This window comes from Tupaia chinensis, unplaced genomic scaffold (assembly GCF_000334495.1).
Source record: "Tupaia chinensis unplaced genomic scaffold, TupChi_1.0 Scaffold000317_1, whole genome shotgun sequence".
Lineage (NCBI taxonomy): Eukaryota > Metazoa > Chordata > Mammalia > Scandentia > Tupaiidae > Tupaia > Tupaia belangeri.
Genome location: NW_006159810.1, coordinates 3,807,270 through 3,828,871, shown reverse-complemented (window position 1 = coordinate 3,828,871; position 21,602 = coordinate 3,807,270). Strand labels below are relative to the sequence as shown.

General features: G+C 37.6%; 1 protein-coding gene across 3 annotated transcripts in view; it reads left to right on the top strand.

Annotated features, from left to right (window-relative positions):
* Window positions 1–21,602, top strand: part of MAP4K3 (mitogen-activated protein kinase kinase kinase kinase 3) — a 124,657-nt gene that overhangs the window by 50,188 nt on the left and 52,867 nt on the right. For 2 of the 3 annotated variants that reach the window (XM_027773007.1, XM_014588927.2), the window contains exons 12-14: window positions 3,697–3,775; window positions 12,535–12,593; window positions 13,792–13,854. In XM_027773007.1, coding sequence (XP_027628808.1) covers window positions 3,697–3,775; window positions 12,535–12,593; window positions 13,792–13,854 — 201 coding nt within the window. The remainder of the gene's footprint in view (window positions 1–3,696; window positions 3,776–12,534; window positions 12,594–13,791; window positions 13,855–21,602) is intronic. The other variant, XM_014588928.2, reaches the window with a different exon arrangement.

The following is a 21,602-nucleotide window of genomic DNA, read 5'->3' as shown; positions in this document are numbered from 1 at the left end:
TGTCTTTGTCTGCGGTTTTGGTCAATCTGGCTATAATGTGTCTTGGAGAAGATCTTCTTGGGTTGATTCTATTTGGGGTCCTTTGTATTTCTTGGGACTGAATCTTTGAGTGCCTCTCTAGGTTTGGAAAGTTTTCTTGCAGGATCTCATGAAATAGATTATCAATGCCCTTATGAGTCTCTTCACCTTCTGGGATGCCTATTATCCGGATGTTTGGACATTTGATGGTATCTAGTACTTCTCGTATATTAGTCTCAAATTTTGGGGCCATTTTCTCAGTCCCCATGGTGGATTTTTCTAGGCCAGCAATTTTCTCTTCTATGTCTGAGATTTTATTTTCTGTATGATCTAGTCTGCTTTTAATACTTTCAAGGGAGATTTTGACTTCCTGTATTATAGCCTTCATCTCTAACAGTTCCAACTGATTCTTTTGTAAAGTGTGAAATTCCTCTTTTAGATCTTGCATGAATTTCCTCACCTCCTGGAACTCAACTTCTTTCTCCTTCCTCTTCTGCAGTTCATTGTCTCTCTTCTCTTCCATCTCTATTAGCTTTGCCATTATGAATGTTCTGAATTCTTTATCAGACATTTCCATGATTTCCATTGAACTGTGTGTGGATGAAGAGGAGTTATCTTTTTCCCTTGGAGGAGAGGTATTTTCCTGCTTTCTCATATTTCTTGTGGTCCTGCAGTGATTTCTAGTCATCTGGTTGATGGTCGGTTTCTTCCCAAACTTGGGAGTTCAATCACGGGAGTTTTGTGTGCTGGAGGCCGAATTATCAGTGGGAAATCTTGATTTCTGTTTCCCCAAACTGGCTAGTTTGCAGGATCCATGAAGCTGTGTCTTGAAGAATGCCTGTTCCTGTATTTATTTGTCTTAATGAATTACAATGTCAGTTGAAAATGTGTTCAAAGAGTAGTAGTAAGCCAAATACAGAAGCAATTTGTGAACAAAGATTCTTCTGATGTTTTCTCGTAGAGCAAGAAAAGAAATTCCTCTATCTTTACCAAGACTGTGTTGTTGGTATTATAATTATAAATTTTATAAACCTCTATAGTAAATTGATAAAAGTAACCAAAAAGATATTATTCAGGGGTAGGAGGACATGGGGTGGTGCTTTTCTTCTCACCATAACTTACGATTTTTTTTCCAGAGAAATTCATAATTTTTTTTTTGAGGGGGTTCTATAGGGCATGTACACTCTTTAGAGAAAGAGAAAGAGATGGGGGAGTGAGGATTCCCCCAGAGAAGAGATGATTATGCCACAGTCCCTTCTTTTCCATTCTCCTCTTGGGATTTGGTTATGCATGTATATGTGCCCAACATGTTTTTCAATCCTCCAGGTCAGAAACCACACAGTTAGCCATGTGGAATTCAACCACCAGGGCCCTTCTGACCCAAAATTTATAATCTTTTATTTACAAGCAGTTTGTAATTGTAGTTGCCGAGTGCAGTGTTGTCACTCAAAATGTAAATGTATCTAATGGGTATTTCACCACTTGTGATATCATACCTGCCGTATGGATACTCTTCAAAAATTATTCAGCACAGGGTGAAGCAGTTAGTGTAATGGCTATGTCGCTTGACTCCCATGTAGTCGACCATGGTTCAAGTCCCAGACCCGGTGGCTTAAACTCACGCCGGGCGCGTGTGCGTGCGTGCCCAAGATCCCGAGGGGAGAATGGAGGAGAAGGGATTGCGGCGTGGCCATCCCCCCTGGGGGGTGATTTCCTGCTTTCTATCTCTCTGTCTCTCTCTGACTGTCTGGCGAGCGCACGCGCCCTATAGCAAAAACCTCTCCAAAAAAAAAAAAAAAATTATTCAGCACATCTACTAAGTATACTTTATTTAAAACTTACTGTAGGTCACACACTATGTAAGAAAGTTTGACTTTTTATGTTGAGTCCTTCTAAATAGTCCTTCTAATCCTTGATCTTCTTGCAATAGGTATAAGTTGTGTTCCTTACAGGCTGTAGGCTCCATTTTCAAAGGGTTATCTTGAATCATATTTTTCAGTTCTTTCTTTTTCTGATGTTGGAGCCCTTGATAAATCTTGCACTGAGGACATCCAGAATACAGGTTTACTAGTACTTCTTGGTAATAACTATTAACTAGTTGGTTTTTAGGAATAATTCTGAGGTGTGCATCTTCTTTTCAAATTAAAAGAAAATAATTAAAAATTGGCATATTCTTGCTCATGAAAATTCTAATGGTATACCTACAAATAAGGGAAAGCTTGCTCGAATGAAGAGTATTTTTTTTCCCTTTTTTTTTTTTAAGAGGTTTTTTGCTATAGGGCGCGTGCGCTCGCCAGACAGAGAGAGAGACAGAAAGTGAGAAATCACTCCCCAGGGGGGATGGTCACGCCGCAGTCCCTTCTCTGTTCTCCTTTCAGGATCTTGAGCACGCACGTACACGTGCCCAGTGTGAGTTTTAAGCCACCAGGTCCGGGACGCGAACCGCAGTCGACTACGTGGGAGTCCAGCAACATAGCCATTACGCTAACTGCTGTTCCCAAGAGTATTATTATTACTTTTTTTAATGAAAAACCAACTTCTCTGGCTAGCCAATGACATCTAGGTAGTCAAGACAGCTGGATCCCATATCGCAAACTGGGCAGTTAAGAGTCCCGGACCTAGCGGCTCAAGAAACAGGGTATGTGAATGGCCAAGATTCCAAGAGGAGAATGGAGGAGAAGGGATCACAGGATGATCATCCCCAAGGGAAGTGCTTCTTGCTTTCCCTCTCCTGTCTCTCTCTCTCTCCGGCAAGTACATGCTCTCTCTAGCAAATTTAAAAATAAATAAATTTTTAAAAGCTTCTGGAAAACCCAAAATACATCATTATAAGTTATATAATTTTTGACAGTCTTATTTAAATCACTTATGATTCGCAATAAATTTTTGTGGCAAAAAAATTAAAGTATCAGTCAGTATCCCTTATCGTCTATAAGAGAATGCGTTTGTTCATGTGCCTTTTGGAGTATTATATTTAGAAAATCTGTAAGTTGAAGAATAAACCTTGAAAGTAAAGACATCTTGGGCCGGCGGGTTGCATGGTTGTTGAGGCACTAGACTCCCACATGGCTGTGGGCCAGCAGGTTGCGTGGTTGTTGAGGCAGTGGACTCCCACATGGCTGACCACGGTTTGAGTCCTGGACTTGGCGGACTGCTCTCTCTCTCTCTCTCTCTCTCTCTCTCTCTTTCTCGGGCACATGTATCCTGTAGCAAATTAAAATAATAATTTTTAAAAATTAAATCTTTTTTTAAAAAAGGAAAAGACATCTGAATTGTCTTTTCAGATGATAGAAATGTAATCTTTACACTGGTGTCTTTTCTTTCCTTTCAGAATTTCTTAATGTCAGAGTAGATTCAGAATATTTAGCATACTTGTAAGATGGATCTAGATAAGCATAATGTCGCACATATACAGAAGCAGGCTACATTATTAGTATTTAATTACATGTGTATTTAATCTAGTCACCGTCATGTTCTTTAGTACAAATAACAATTATGTTAAGAGGATAATAGAAATATTTATATTTGTTTCCTTTATGGTTTGAGCAGCTTTTGTAATTGCTTTCTTAAAAAATATTTGCAGATTTATATTTTGAAGTATTTTATATTTGAGTAATTTTGAGGCTTAAACTGACTTGCTTATCACATACCACATATCATTGGTGTGTTCTTTCCTAGCCTCTTGTTGCTGTACCACATAGAATTCACTCAACAAGTAGAAATGTGAGAGAAGAAAAAACACGCTCAGAGATAAACTGTAAGTACATATTATACTTAGTTCATAACTTAATGATGAAAAATAAGTTTTCAAGTTGTAATTTAATCACATTGAACTGCAGTTGACTGCATGGGAGGCCAGCAATGTAACCATTACACCATCTACTAGTTCCTAGAATTGCTCTTAAAAGAAGGGAAAGTCTGAGTAAGAATGTGGTAGATTATATGAAAGGCCCAGGAATGGAATTTGGTATTTGTCAGAAATCAGTGATGTGATGATCCCATTTTCTAGATCCCTGAAACACTGAGACAGGTAGGGTAACCTGTATCCTCTCTCTGTCTCTCTGTCTCTCTAAATTTTTATTTATTTATTTTTTAATTTTTAAAACACCACTTCTCACCTCAGGCCTTTCCTTTCTATTGCTCATTTCAGAAGCCATTTTAAATCTGAGGTATGTCCTGGCGTATTCACGCAGTGCATAAACCTTTTTTAAAATGTGTGTTTTTTTCCTATTTTTTGGTTTTTGTCTAGTTTTTTTTTTCCTTTTTCTTTTCACTTTTATTATTTATTTATTTATCTTAACCTTACTTTCCCACTCTGTTCTTCAGTCTCCACACACTGAGTGTCCACACAGGTCGAGGTGCACAGTAGCCAAGCATCTCAGTACTTTTTAAGGGTTATTGGAATCCTCATTGCTTGTTGAACCTCCTGCCTTAAAGAAGAAACTCCTTTTTATAAATCTGAACTCAAAATCATTCTGTGGATACCACATTGCAAAACACAGTAGAGAAGAGATTTTGTCACAGAACGACCAGAAACCACCACAGAGGCACAAGAAATATGAGAAACCAAGAAAATATTGCTCCCCTGAGGGAAAAGAATAATCCTTCATCATCCACAGATAATACAGTGGAATTTATGGAAATGTCCACTAGAGAATTCAGAATATTCATAGTGACAAAACTAAATGAGACCCAAGAGCTGAGAGACAATAAACTCTAGAAGATGCAGGAGAGAAGAGAGAACAAGTTCCAGGAGGTGAGGAAGTTTCTTGCATGATCTGGAAGAGGAAATAAACACCATAAAAAAGAATCAAATGGAGCTGTTAGAGATGAATGCTGCAATACAGGAAATCAAAACCCCCCTTGAAAGTATTAAAAGCAGATTAATCTGTGCAGAAGATAGAATTTCGTATGTTGAAAACAAAACCTCTGACCTAGAAAAAAAATAGCCAATAAAACTGAGAAAATAAGTCCCCAAAATGAGAATACAAGGAATACTAGATACCATTAAGCACCCAAACATCCAGATGATCGGTATCCCACAAGGCGAAGACACTAATAAGGGCATTAATAATCTATTCCATAAAATCCTTGAAGAAAACTTTCCATATCTAGAGAGGCATTCAAATATCCAGACCAAAAAATATGAAGGACTCCTAATAGAATCAGCCTAAGAAGATCTTCTCCAAGGCACATCATAGCCAAAATTAACCAAAATCACAGGAAAAGACAAGATACCGAAATTGGCAAGAGAGAAACGTCAAGTTGCTTTTAAAGGTTATCCCATCTGACTAACAACAGACCTCTCATCAGAAACAATGTGAGCAAGGAAAGAATGGGGAAATATATTCAAACTATTAAGTGAAAAACAGCTTCAAGGGACCAGCAGTTAGCATAATGGCTATGTTGCTGGACTCCCATGTAGTCGACTGCAGTTCGAGTCCCGGACCCGGTGCCTTAAACTCAAGCCGGACGCATGTGCGTGCGTGCCCAAAGATCCCGAGAGGAGAATGGAGGAGAAGGGATTACGGTGTGGCCATCCCCCCTGGGGGGTGATTTCTTGCTTTCTGTCTCTCTGTCTGGTGAGTGCAACCTCTAAAAAAAAAAAAAAAAGAAAGAAAAACAGCTTCAACCAAGAATACTATACTGAGCAAGATTATCCTTCATATGGGAAGAAAAGATAAAAAACATTCTCAGATAAACAAAACCTAAAAGAATTTACTAACATAAGGCCAGCTCTTTAAGAAGTTCTGAAAGGATTGCTTTACCAGGAAAACTAAGGACAGGCATACAGAAATAAGAGAACAAAAAGCAACCAAGAAAATGACCAACTTAATACTAGGGACAAGAAATATCAATAATAATGTTGATTGTTAACTTCCAGGATTTAAATGGAACAATCGGACCACAGTAACACTGCAGAAGAGAGATTAATTATGTAAGACTGAACTGGTGAAATAGAATTTTACGACTTTTGAGTAAAACATTACTGATTTTTTTTTTACTATGCTTTGTTTTCCCAATTTAAGGATTTGGGGAAAAATCTTTTCAGCTGTTGATAGGTACAGCACTTTGTTAAAATGTTTTCTCTTTTTGTTTCTTTAAATGGAAACATAAACTTTTCTCCCTTCTCGACCCCTCTGGAACTGAAAAATATTTGAGAGTATTCTTATTTGTGGCAGAATGGTTATTTGCATTGTAAGTTCAATAGTACCTGTTGCCTTGAATCAGAAATGAAAAGTACTCATTACTGGACAGAGCTTTGACTGGAATGTCATATCTGAAGATTAAACCAGAAAACTTTGGAACTAAGATAGATCTCAAGTAAGCCAACAGAAGCTCTTGGAAAGATGACCTGGCACCATAAACAGTTCTGCCTGGCAGAGAGGATTAGAGAAGCTATATGAAAGAATTTATACCATAAAATAACCTGGACTTTTCCAGCCCAGCATTGTAATCAGTAGAGATTGCAAAAGGACAACCACAACCCAGGGATTAGCTTGAGGAAGACTTTGAAGGAAGAAAAAGAGACTGATCTTTGCTAGCAGATGGTATATCACAGAATACTTGGTAGGCAGGGCAGATTTGAGAAGGTTTATGTGTGACTTGTGTGCTGAATGTTTGCTTTGCAACAGTTTGAGTAGTTGACATGTAAATATTCTCTCAAAAATATTTAAAAACATACTGTCTCTGTTGCCATAGAATCACAAACAAAATTATAACAAATACTTCAGTATTCTCTTTAAAAATCAGGTTTTTGAAATTGTTTATTAACTGTCAAGAACTATGGAGCATGAGCAAACTTTTTTTGATATGTAAAGTAAATGTTTGTGGGAAAATGTAAAAATAAAAAATGATTAAAGAAAAGAAATCAGTCATGTGACTAAAATTTATGTTCAAAGCCACATGATTTAGATTTCCCAACAGAAATATTTTTCTGAGCGCAGCTTTGGTGATGCAAGCAGGATGGCCGAGGCCCAGTAGGAGGCAAGTTGGGCTCCTGGCGTAATTTAAACCGCACAGGCAGTCAGCGGTGCTCGCCTGTCGTCCTAGAGACTGGGAGGCTGGGACAGGAGGATCATGACGTAGCTAGGTCTGTGAGAAATACTACACACACACTTTCTCTGTCATTAGAAAAAAAAAAAAAAAAAGGAGCGGAGGGTCTAAAAATGACAACCCCAGCATGTCCTATTATCTTTTTAATATCTGAAAAGTATGAAATATCTTTGTCATCTCTTTAATATACAGAAAGTAATTAGACATGTCTTTGCAGTTGATTGCCATCAGTACTGTTGAAAATCTAATTTGAAGTATTCTGTCTCACTATCTGATTGTATTAGAAAGTTACATTATCAGGCCCTTTATAGCAAAATACAGTTGTTTCTTAAGCACATCTTACCAATTTTTATCAGTGATTCTCAGCTTCCAAATACATATACATGGTTTAAAACTAGATGCCTTTACCCCAATTTTTTGGAAATTTCTATATGCCCTTTGGGTGGGAGCACTTGATACATAAAGGACATTCTGGTGTTCTTCTTTGTTTGCCAGTAATATGGGTGACATATCCCTCTAATATGTTGAGGTAGAAACAGCCCTAAAAACTACTTTTTAAAAAAAAAAAGAATTATCTATTTAATTTCATTTATTCTTATTTTTAAAATTTGACCAGAGAGAGTAAGAGAAAGGGAGAAAATTAGTAAGCAAGCCACCAGGTCTAGGACTTGAACCGGTCAGCCATGCAGAAGTTCAGTGCCCCAACCACCATGCCATTGGCCAGCCCCAAAACTATTACTTTTCAGTAATTTTGGGGTTTAGTATTTGAGGCTTTCAATTCTTACTCTTTATTCTAACAGTTATCTATTTTTAAGGATATTTTATGATTTCATGTGAGACATGATATATAGAATGATCAGTAATGCTATTGTCTATAAAAGTAAGCTTTGGAAAATTATTTAAATCATTTTATATATTTGTTCTTTTGATAATGTTTTGCACCTGTAACTATTGGTGCCTCTCCAAACAACCATTGTTTTTATTAAACTAAATAGTATTTAGGCAACACGTGTAAAAACTGACTTATTTGCAGACAGAATGTTTCTCTTTCCCTTTCCACTTTTAGGAAAGAAACTCTGCTTGCTTTTAAATATGATAAGCAAAACTTGTTTAAGAAGAAATCATTCCGAAGCTCTCCTTGTCTGTTATAGTACGATCAGTCTTGACCTATAATGGTTAACAAAGGATTGGCAAGTAATAATGTTGGAGATGACTCAAAGGAATTAAGACTTTTCTTCTGAATATATACTTATAGTGGGTAGCTTGATACCTGTTTAAGATATAAAGGAAACAAATGAGAACCAATAGATGATTAGATACTTAGAAGTTTTGGGGACCAGCAGTTAGCGTAATGGCTATGTCACTGGACTCCCATTAGTCGACCACAGTTCGAGTCCCGGACCCGGTGGCTTAAACTCATGCCAGGCACGTGTGCGTGCGTGCCCAAGATCCCAAGAGGAGAAGGGACTGTGGTGTGGCCATCACCCCGGGGGTAATTTCTCACTTTCTGTCTCTGTCTCTCTCTTTCTGGCAAGTGCACGTGCCCTACATAGTAATTTTTTTTTTTTGAGAGGTTTTTGCTATAGGGCGCGTGTGCTCACCAGACAGAGACAGAGAGACAGAAAGCGAGAAATCACCCCCCCAGGGGGGATGGCCACGCTGCAATCCCTTCTCCTCCATTCTCCTCTCGGGATCTTGGGCATGCACGCACACGCGCCCAGCGTGTGTTTTAAGCCACCGGGTCTGGGATGCGAACCGCGGTCGACTACATGGGAGTCCAGCGACATAGCCATTACGCTAACTGCTGGTCCCCCTATATAGTAATTTTTAAAAATTTATTAAAAAGAAGTTTTTAATATTAAGAGCATCATAAACAGTCTGCAGACTGGGAAGATTGACCAGCAGTTATCTGAACAGGAGCCAGGAGAGTCTGTGGCAGAAGCTTGTCGTAACATTAGGGAATTTGCAGAGAACAGAAGGGTGATACCCGTAAGGTGTGAGAAATGAATCTCTGTAGGGACATTGCTCCCTTTCTGGGGATGCCTTCTCCATCCACAAGCTTAGATACAGTGATACTGAGTGCCTGCTGCAGTTATGGCTGTTAGGAGGACAGCATCCCAGTGGTCAGGGATTATGTGTCTGGTGGGAGAACCAGGTGACCATAACACATGGAGATAGATAGACAAGACTGTCCTCATGTAACTTTGTTACAGATTTTATTTTGCCAGGCGACGACAAGTGTAAGAGTTATGGAAGAGGCCTTTATCAAGATAACATATATGTTCATTTTAATACCTTAACAGAAGTTATTTTGTATTCAATGTGTGGTCATATGTGAACAAGCATGAAGGACCCATTTTTGAAGAGCCTGTAGATCTCTAAAGGCCACCTGATATGATGTCTGAGCCATTAACAACTAAAAACTGTACAAAGGGGTCAGAAGGTGGCATGGTGGGTAAGGTGCTGGACTCCCACATGTGTGACTACAGTTCAAGTCCCAGACCTGATAGCTTGAAACTCACACTGAGTGCATGTGTGTGTGTTCCCAAAATCCCAGGAGGAGAATGGAGAAGAAAGGGTTGCAGTGTGGCCATCCCCATCTGGGGAGTGACTTCTCACTGTCTGTCTCACTGTCTCACCGCCTGCCTGTCTTTCTTCCCCCACCTCCAGCCCCACCAGTGAGCACATGCACCCTATGCCAAAAAACCTACAAAATAAAAAGGAACAAAACAAAACAAAAAAAAAGTATACATATTCATGACTAACTAAAGATTTTATAGGGCTGTGTTTCTCAATCTTTTATTATTTTTTTTAACTTAAGCCACCTATTACTAAATATTTAAATCTTATAGTATCCTTTAGTTGGTATTAACATTCTTTTTTTTATTATTTTAATTTAACTTTATTTATTTATTTATTTGACCAGAGAGGGACAGAGTGAGAGAAGGAGGGAGAGAGAGAAAGGGAAAGTGAGAAACCAAGCCTCCGGGTTCAGGACTCAAACTGCAGTTGGCCATGTGTGAGTCCAGTGCCCTTAACTACCACCCACCTGCCGGCCCCACATTCTTAGTAAATTTATATAGCAAGTTAAAAATCAAAATGTTATAGCAGCGATGCTGGAGACTCCACTGTTTCCCTCACATTGGTTAAGAATTGCTGTCTTTGACTGAAACTCTTACCAGTTTAACTATCATTTAGGGCTATTTTTCTTCTTTTAAAATTGTTTATATTTGTGCCTCCACTTTTATCTACTTTAAAAAAAAAAAATTTCCTCAGAGAGAGAAAGCAGAACACACACACACACACTCACTCTTCCCCAACAGTGATACACTCCCATCCTCAGCCACCTGGATTGTGGGCACATGCATATACATCCGGCAGGTACACAGAGGCCTTTAGATAGGAACCTGGGACCTTCATATGAGATCCAGTTGCATCACTGCTGTGGCACCATCTGGCCCTCAGTGGTCTTAGTTGCTTTACCCAGGCTGTAAAAACAAATAATGAGATACAGAAATTGAAGATAAAGGTAGTAAGATATTTAATTACGTTAGAATAGTAAAGAAAAAGGTAAATGTATGGGTAATATCTACTTTAGCCAGTTTATACTTTAGCTTCAGTAGTTATTGCTATGTAGCAAATTACTCCCGAAATTTAGCAGCTTAAAATAGTAAATATAAATTGTCTCTCACAGATTCTGAGGGTTGGGAATCCTGAACAGCTTAACTGAGTGGTTCTGGCTCAGGGTCTCTCATAAAGTTGCAGTCAGGGTTCAGAATGGGGCTGCATTCATCTGAAGGCTCACTAGGCTGTGGGATTTACTTCCACCTTCACACACAGTGTTAGCCAGAGGCCTCCATCCCTTGGATGGCCTCATCGCGGCTACTCTTTCTGTGTGGCTGTGTCCAAATCAAGTGATACAATAGAGAGAGCTCAAGACAGAAGCCTTATCTTGGACGTGATGCACCATTACTCTGCTGTGACCTTTTGGTCACGTGGGTCAGCTCTGTCCAGTGTGGAAGAAGACTGTGTAAATGTGCAGTGCCATGATCCAGGAGTCACTGAGAGCCACGCAGCAGGCTGGCTTCCACAGGTCCTCTGTTCTAACTGGTTTACCCACACAAATTCTTTTATTTTTTTCCTTTGGAGAGGTTTTTGCTATAGGGTACATGAGCTCACCAGAAAGAGAGAGACAGAGAGAGAGACAGAAAGCGAGAAATCACCCCCCCAGGAGGGATGGCCATGCCACAGTCCCTTCTCCTCCACTCTCGTCTCGGGATCTTGGGCACACAGGCACATGCACCCGGCGTGAGTTTAAGCCACTGGATCCGGGACTTGAACCATGGTCAACTACATGGGAATCCAGTGATATAGCCATTACACCAACTGCTGGTCCCTACCCACACACATTCTGAGTTAAGATTATCTCTGTTTTATTCTGGGTTACAGTGAAGTAGCATGTTAGATCCTAACTGTAAACTACACATAATTTTGCTAATCATCTTTTTTACTATGGAAAAGGCCTAGAATTAACAGATTAAGCTTTAGCAGTTAAGATTTGGCTTTTTCCAGCTAAAATACATATTTTTTTTTTTTTGAGAGGTTTTCACTATAGGGCACGTGCGCTCGCCAGACAGAGAGAGAGAGACAGAGAGACAAAGCGAGAAATCACTCCCCAGAGGGGATGGTCACGCCGCAATCCCTTCTCCTCTCGGGATCTTGGGCACGCATGCACACGCGCCCAGTGTGAGTTTTAAGCCACTGGGTCCAGGACGTGAACTGCAGTCGACTACGTGGGAGTCCAGCGACATAGCCATTATGCTAACTGCTGGTTCCCAAGCTAAAATACATTTTTTTAAGTTTATTTATTACATGAGTGAGAGAGACAGAGGGAGAGAAAGAGACAAAACACCCTCAACAGTATTGTGACGCTGTGATCCAGCCCCAGCTTCAGCCAGTCTGGGTCACAGGTACACGCATACCAAACACACTCAGGGAAGCCTCTGGACTCTAACTGGTAACCTTCTCAGGTGGGTCTGCCTCATAGCATTACATTTTACTGCCGTGCTACCATCTGGTCCCTCCAGCCATTATACCCATTATTCAGATCTCTGGACAAACCAGCCAGTAGTTCAGTGAAAATGCAATACTCTGTAATGCTGGAACTACGTGGGAAGCTGCTGTGCTGGCATACTGGACTTCCCTTTACCTACCAGGCTTGTCTACAATACTTACCCTCAGGCTGAGGCTGGGGTAGATTGCTATGTGAAGACCCTGTTGGGGTGTCCCTCTTTCTGTCTTGGAATAAATAAGTAAACCTTAAAAAACACACACACACAACTTTAGATTGTGGTCAGAGTATGGTAAATAGTAAACTTAAATGTTTTATACCGTAACTTTTTAAATTATGACATCCTTAAGAATATAGAAACAGATCATGCCTTTACTTTTTTTCTTTAGTTGGCCAAGTAAAATTTGATCCACCCTTAAGAAAGGAGACAGAACCACATCACGAACTTGTAAGTAGTGCAGTCTTGGAATGTTAACACTGAAAATAAATGTTGTTGTCTTTGTGATATGTTGGTACCGACTGGAGAGGCTAGTCATTGATATTTTCAAAAATATTTGGGGAAACAAAAAGGTAAGCAATTGATAAAATTCAGAATAAATAAATCTGTGTTGCTAGACTGAATATTTTCAAAATTGTTTTTGAAAAAACTTAACTGGTTTTAATGTTCTTTGATGAAAAGTTTTTAATGCTGTCCCTTTAATTACTTTTCATTTTTGAGGGGCTTTTTGTCTATATATTACCAGGATGAATGCCATGGTTTCTAAGCATTAGAGACGAATCTATTTAGAATACTAAAACTAGGGAAGACAAGGCATATACGGTAGATCAAGATAAATTGTCATTCATTTAAGACTTTCAAGCTTTGTGAATATTCTTCTTATGATTCTTTTTGTTGTCACTATTTTATATACTCCTTTATAGATCTATGATAATACCCTTCCCAAACTATGATCATATATTAGATACAGTCTTGAAATCAAAATGCTTTACAAATATTTAAGTTGTTAACATTGTATCAAAATAAAACATTTTTTTAAAACAAGCAAAATTAATCCTAATGGAATTTCTTTGCCAGAGCTCCTGATTATTTTTTTTTCTGATTAATGAGAACAAAGTAACTGTTAATAAACACTAAGGATTGAAGTGGGAATTTTCTTCTTAAATTTAATGCTTATTTTAACCCACTCTACTGAAGCATACAAAGGGAGTCACTAGCCTTTACCTTACAGTTACTCTAATTCAGCATCACAGCATGGAGAAAGAAAATGTTAAAGAAAGAAATCCTAAAATGATCATATTATAATATCAAAGCCTGACATTTATGTAGAGAAAGGGAGACTATCAAGAAGAAAAACTAGTCTTATTTTTATAAATGCTAATTGTATTTTGTTAAGGCAGTTTGAGTTAATTTTGTGTTTAAGTTGGCATTGCATGTATTTAAATTCTATACTAATTTCATAACTACATTTTACAGCAAAGTTATTGCAGTGTTACTTTCTTAGAAGCTGCTTATTATCATTTGACTTTGCATTTGCCTTAATAAAATCATTTTAGCAGGACTTCACTTGTGAAAGTTTCCCATTGTGAATTTGTGGCTTTTAGTCTTAAGTGTAAATAACTTGGGTTTCTTGGTCTCTGCTAAACAGCCCGACAGTGATGGTTTTTTGGACAGTTCAGAAGAAATATACTACACTGCAAGATCTAACCTGGTATTTCTTATCTTCTGATTTTCTTTGTCAGCATTGTTTTAGTCTTTAATTGTTTTTTTTAAAGAGCAAACACTTTGTCCAATTTTAATGAACAATTTAAGCATTGTTTCATAAGTTGCTGTCATTTACCAAGCTTCCATATGTTAAAGATTGTAGCAATTTTTTTCCATAACAAGTTAAATAAATACATCTGCTCAAATATATGTTGCAGTGATAAATATAAATGTTTTTTTCTTTTTTATGAAAAACAATGTTCAATTTTCTCACTCAAACAAAGTTTTTTTTGTTTTTTTTTAAGAAATGACATTTCCCTATAAAAATGCCCAGCTTATTTTAGTGAACTGTTGGGTCAACGGAAGGACATGACACATTTTTGCATAGAAAAATACATCATGACTTTTCTGACAAGCTAATATATTTATACATATCCATGTATATATAGTTATAACTATATATACTTACATGTATATAGATATAGCTGTATATAAGTTATAGATATGTGTTGCATATGCAGTATGTAATTCATATATTACATATAAAATATATGTTCACTTACATGTACATATATTTATATATGATATATTATACGCATAATATATATAATTAAAATCACTTACTCCTAACTTAACAGTGAAATTATTCTCAGATGCAATCTAAATTTTGCAGCATTATGCCATGTTCAATTTTTCTAGAACAAATTTTAATTTATGAAGCACCCCTAAAGTTATAAATATTAAGACTCTTTCCATTACATTAAAAAAAAGGGAAACTTATTGCTGGTAAATATTAAATTAAAAGTACTTTGAATAGTTGTTATTAGGGGCCAGCGGTGGTATGGTGGTAAAGGCACTAGATTCCCATATGGCAGATTGTGACCCAGACCCAGAAGTTGAAAATCATACCAAATAAATAGATAAATAAACAAATAAATGTTTTTAAAAATAGTTGTTCTTAAACAAGTAGTTCTTTCTACTTCTTTGACTAGTCAGAGCCCCAAGTTGCCCTAATATTTACTATCTGATTCTACTTTTCTGCCTTTTAAGTGGAATTTTCCTTGCTGCTGCTTCTTCCAGTTTTGTTAGTTTAAGTGATGTTTTACATACATTCTTAAATCTGTTCTTAAATTCCTTCTAACATTGATGGAATATGAAAGAGATTTTGGACATAATTTTTTTTTTTTTTATTGAAGTTGATCTCTTGGGCAGAAAATACACATAATATAAACCCTTAGCCACGGAACTATGTGTGTGTGTGTTTGTGTGTGTGTGTGTGTGTGTGTGTGTGTGTGTGTGTGTGTGTATACAAAGTTTTGCCAAGTGGTGACTGTTGATGAGGAAAGCTAACTTAAAATACTCTGGAAACCAGAGAGGGAGATGAGCTCTTATGCCAATGTGGCTTATCTAGCTTCTGGGAGGGACTTAGGTTGATTTTAGTATTGTGTAGGAACCATTGTAGATTCTTCAAGAAAAGAATGGATAGGTGCTATCTGTGTTTCATGGAAACTAGTGTATCAGCACAGACTACAGTTTTGAGAGGTGAACATGAAGAGCTGAATTTATGAAACTATTATAAGCAATTAGGTCAGAGATAACTAAATCATCATAGAGGAGATAATGGATGAAGACATGAGTTGAATGTATTTCCCACAATTAGGTCTGAAGAAAGAAAGAATATAGAAAACTGGCTCCCACAGTGGGTGATGCCTGTGCTTGGCAGAACCAACACTGGAGGGAGAGAAGGGCAGTAGAAAGACAGAGTCACTAGATGTGCTGTCCGTGTGAGATGGTCTGCAGGAGCTAGGAGGTACAGATAGATATGCGGAGTGAGAATTAACCATCATGGGGGCAAATGAAATAGAATACCTTTAAAAAAAAACTATCAGTGACTTCACAATTGAAAATGCCTTCAGAATTCAATATATGTAGTCTAGAATGACAATCAGTGAAATTCATTGAGGAAATAAAAGACCCACAGAATCAAAAGTTTAGTATGGCTCTAGTAAGTATTAATGTCCTCCACACAGAAGAGGTAATAGCAGGGCCAGCTAGTACAGTGCAAAAGCCCTGTGCATTGAGAGCCAGATCCCACATGGCTGACCTTGGTTGGAGTTGAGTCCAGTCTGGATGACTGGGCAGTGCACATACCTAGGATCCTGAAGAGGTGAAGGAAGGAAATTGTGGCAGGACCAGGCTCCATTGAGAAGTGCTCCTCACCCCTTTGCCCACATACACCCCCCACTGGCAATTCAAAAAGAAACTAAAAAAATAAAAGATAATGAGAAAACAAATAACACGCAAAGTTACAAATGCTCTTTTCTGTACCAGGAGCGGAACTAGCCCAGTAACTTAGTAAGTTATGTCATGGCTGTGTTTCCTAGAACTACTCCCAGCCTCCTTCTCCCTTCTCTGCCCTGCTCAGTAATCAGGACTTTTATGTAATGGGGTGGGGGGCAGCAGGTTGTGACAGAGGAGGGTTTAGAGACTTGTGCAGATTGTTCTGTCAGAGAAGAATAAATGAAATATTCCTCCAATTCTATAGTTTATAATATGAACCCTAAGAAGGTCATATTTATTGAGAGAAGTGTACATACCAGGCATTATTCTAAGCACCTTGTGTTAACTTACTATACAAGTTTTGCAAATAAGAGGATTTAAGATGGAAAGAAGCTAAATGCTGTTTCTCATTAGCAGAGCAGGATAACAGAGCAGGGGTTCTGACCTGCACAACCTGCCTCAGAACCCACTGTGTTGCCTCTAATCATCATCAGTATTCTTATTTTACTAATACTGGGCTCTCTTGCCCCCTCTCTTTTTTTAAATCAACACATATGTCTTGTATTTTTTTTTCACTGTGACAAAATGTACGTAATACATAGTTTATCATCTTACCCATTTTAAGTGTACAGTCCAGTTACATGAAATAAACTCACATTATTGTAAAAGCATCACCACTACCCATCTCCTGAACGTTTGCATCTTTTCAGTTGAACTCCATACCCATTAAATAATAACTCTCCATTCATTCCTCTCTAGCCCCTTGCAACCACCATTCTATTTCCTATCTCTCTGAATGTGACTGCTCTAACTCCCTTGTATAAGCAGAATCATACAATACTAATCATCTAGTACTTATCCTTTTCTGACTGGGTTACTTCACTCAGCATAATGTTGCAATCCCTTCAAGGTTCCGCCATGTTGTGATGAAAGTCAGAGCTTCATTCATTTCATTATATGTAAATGCCACATTTAGTTGATCTGCTCATCTCTTGGTGGACAGTTGGTTTGCTTTCACCATTTGGCTGCCATGAATAATGCTGCCGTAAACATGGATGTATAAATATCTGTCCTAAGTCCCTGCTTTCAGTTTTTTGGGATATATAACTAGAAGTGGAATTGCTGAATCCTACAGTAGTTCAGTATTTAATTTTTTGACAAATTGCCATACTGTTCTCTAAAGCAGCTTTACCATTTTACTGTCCTACCAGCCGTGCACAAGAGCTCCAATTGTTCTGTATCCTCATCAACACTATTTTCTGTTTGTGTGTTTTGTTGTTGAGTTTCTGGGCTCTTTTTTTTCCTTTCCTTTTTGATTTTGTTTTATAATAGCCACCCTAATGGGTCTGAAATGTCCATAGTTATCTCAGTCTGCTAGTCTTATCAGTCCAAAAATCTAGGTACAATGAATAAGATTCCAACTCTTAAAATACTGCTGGCCATCAGAATCTGATGATCCCCGAAGGTTTAGCTTTCATCTTATTTAGGCAGTTGGCACTAGCATAACAATCCAAAATCTTTTGGAACCCATATACCTTCCCCCTTTAAAGACTTTCCTACTTAAAAGTCCCATATTACCCATGATTTCAGGTTGTTTTAAATGCTAGGTGTGTTCACCTCAATATTCATTGCCACCAAAAAAATTACTTAAAAGAAATTGAGGGCCAGACTGTGATGTGGTGGTTAAGAGAACCAGATCCCACCTGGACAACTGACTATACGGCTAAAGTCCTGGGCCTGGCACTTGAAAAACACTATATGTGCATGTGCATATTTGCCCAAAATCTCAGCAGGGTGGGTAATGGAGGAGAAGGGATTGCAGTGTAACCACTCCCCACTGGAGAGAGGGTGCTTTCTTTCTCTCTCTCTCTCTCTCTCTCTCTCTCACACACACACACACACACGCACACACACACACACACACACACACACACACACACATGCCCTCTGGGGGTAAAAACACAAGTAATCATAACATATGAAACAAGAAGAATAGAGCTTGGTTTTTAGGATTAGCAGTCAAATAAGAAAAGTCTTTACATTTTGGAAATGGCCCGATTTAAAAGAGAAAAACAAAAACTATAATGTGATCATTGAATAGTAAGAAATTTTGCCCATAACCATAAAAATAGGTATTTGCTCTATAGATGCTGCTTTTAAGTTAGAAGATTATATTACACATCTGTCTCAGTTGATGTAATTTTTTTTCCTAATTTGCCTACTTTTATGGGACATTGTGGTCAAGGAAAAATATATTTAGTTATATGTAAAATACTACTTTAGTTGCTATGGAGGAACAAAAGAAAAAGAAGCTCAGAGTACACCTTACCTGCTGATAAGCATTTCTCAACTTGCTGCACAAAAGCCAAGTTACTCTGGGGGAGGCCTCTTACTTTGCTTTTATTAGTCAGAGTGCTGCTTGATCAGTTAATGTTCTGACCCCACTTGCTTTTCTGATATCTTAAGAAATTAAAAGAAAAAAAATGTTCTTCGAGTTATTCTGGATTCACTCTCTTCTTATTTCTATAAATCATTTTTATTTGTGCTATAATTTTTTTATGAAGAAAAAAATTCCCCTCTTTTCTTTTTTCCTGGGTTAAAATATATTGCTAAAGTATTTTTCTTTTGTGTTTTTATAGCCAACTCTATCAGTTCTATTGACTTCCTGCTGTTTTCTCATCAGGTATAGACTTTGTCATTTCCAAGGAATTAAAAAAAGCCTACAGTGAGCTCTCTTTTATCCTGGTTCTGGTATTCTGCGTTGCATCCGTTGTTCTTTTTCAGTTCTTTCTCATACCATGTTTTATTAGAAGCCCCAGCGTAGGTTTAGAAATATCTCTCCATTCATTAAAATAAAACACTGAGATTAAGACTTTCTGACCCAAAAATATATTTTGGTGGACTAAGATAATCACCATAGCTGTGCTTCAGCCTTCAGGTTGAGTCTGAACTGGCTTAATGCATGTTTTCAGTCCAGGTCATTACTTGACTTTACTCTTTACTGTGTGTTTAAACATTAACATTCATTAATAAGTCAATGCCTATGTAGCACTACTAATATTTTTCTTTTATGTTGGCATGCTCAGATTATTCTGACTTAGCTTAAGAAGCATATTCATGTGATACCATTATTTGAGTGCTTTCCAAAGCATCATTTTTGTAGCATTTTTCTAATATCTGAATCACGTCCTTTTTTTTTTTTTTTTTTTTTTTAAGGGTGCTTACACTAACCAGAGAGAGAAAGAGATAGTGAGAGGGGAAGTGAGAAATCACCCCCCAAAGGAATGGCCACACCAGTCCCTTCCCCTCCATCCTTCTGAGATATGGGGCATGCACGTGCACGCACCTGGTATGTTTTTAAGCTGCCAGAGCTGGGACTTGAACCACGGTTAGCTTTGTGGAAGACCAGCACTTTAATCACCACACCATCTACTGACCCCTAAAATTACTTTTTGAAAGACAGTTTAGGTCAGTCTTTCTGAGACTGCCCTAAAGATATGTAAATATCTATGAACTTTGCCCTCGTTTCACTTTTCTTCCCTTTGGTTGATTCTCATTTTTCTTGTTGGATTTACTGTCCAAATTCCTGTCGTATAATAAGTGTTTGGTGAATAATGGTTATATTAAATAAGATTAGACACTTTAGAATTTAGTACTTTACTGGATGATACCCCCTGGCATTTTGGGTTTTTTTTCCATGAATGCTATAATGTAACTTGATATAAGAAGAAAATGTTAATAAAGAATGAACCTCTTTCGATTTTAGCTTTCCTGGTAAGACTGGATTTGATCATCAGACTTGAATCTTCTTACTGCTTCTCCCCTGGCCTGAATGACATATTCTTTATATGAGCCTTTGCTCAATTTTCTCTTGAAATATTAGCATCTGTTATTTTAGATACTTCTTTTTACCTTCCTTACTACACTCCTTATCTCAATTAATTTTTATTTTTCAGTCATTATCATCAGCTCGCTAATTGTCATTGTCACATGAATTGGGCATTCTCAAACACATCTGTTTTTATATCACAGGAGCCAAGGCCACTCTGCCCGAATGTTCGCTTTTGGAAACTCACTTGATTGTGGGTTTAAGAGATTTTATTGGCAAAAGATGCTTTCGTTCTGCTAAAGGGCTCAGTTATCTATAGCTGAAGAAAACAAACTTGAACTTAGAAGAGTGTTGAAATAGAGTAGTACTTCTCTTTCCTGGATATCTGAGTTTAAAGATTCCTCAGAAAGTCATGACCACTTAAATAGTGCAGTATAATTGTGTCTGAATCTTGTAATAGTAGTGATTTTCATCCTATTAAGATTAGTCACGATAAATTAAAGAGAGCAGGTGTCCTTTTCCATTAGAATTTCATGTGACATCAGCGTGAGAGTCGACTAATCTTTTTTGTTTATGACGTGTTACCTCTCCTGTCACTGGTTAAGAACATTCATTACTATGCATGGAAGAACACAAATATTGAAGAAGACAAAATTTGAGACTTGTCTAAACCAGGATTTTGTATTCTTTTTTTATCAATTTTTTTTATATACAAGATTTTGGAGTACTTTAATTTTAAAGTGCTTTTCTCTTAAATATCATTTACTGGTTAGAATCCACACATTCTTCGACTTAGTATTTTTGTGATCTTGAAGTACCTTTGTGTAGCTTAACAAAGCTAAAGTGTTATGTGTTTATGGGACAGTAAATGGCATGTGAACACTCCTTACTTAGGGCGCAGTGCTACACTAGACCATGGACTATGGGGAAGGAAGATAGGTTTGGCTATTCTTTTCTTTTAAGGAGCTCTCATCCTGGCTCCTGTTTTTGCAGACTTGTAAATAGATTAAAATGCAACTTAAGAGCTAGAGAAAATCAGTGTGTTCCATGGGGAAAGATACAGTCACTTTCCGTGGACAGTCTGCTCCAAGGTGACCTTTGTGTTGTAAATCCTGATCATGCATCTGACAGTATCTTGTAAAAATAAAAAGTACTTTAAGTACATCATAGTCTAATGAGTAAGATTCATTTAAGATGTTAAATATTCCCTCTATAGTTATAACAAGGTTTGAAATACAGTGACTGTTTAAAAAGAGGAGAAAAGGCAATTTCATACTTTCCGTGGAGTTTGGAATGCACGTTTCTTTTTCACAGAAGGTGTTGAGTTGAACCCATACATTGTTTACTCCTTTAAGTTTTATCCCTAATACTGCAACGCATAGCACACAATGGAAATGTTAGAATAACTGAACAGCTGCCTTAATATTCATTTGAAATTTTGCTGTTTTATTCTATTAAAAAATTTTTTATAGACTAAAAGTCCTTCAACACAGTTTACCACCTCACATGAGTTCATATATATTATTATATTTAAACATAGCAATTAGTTTTAAAGATGACTTACCCGTGTGAAGCAGCAGTAGAAATATATGCATGTATCCAGGTACATAATGATGTCAGATCCTGTTACAAAGTCAAACCAAGAT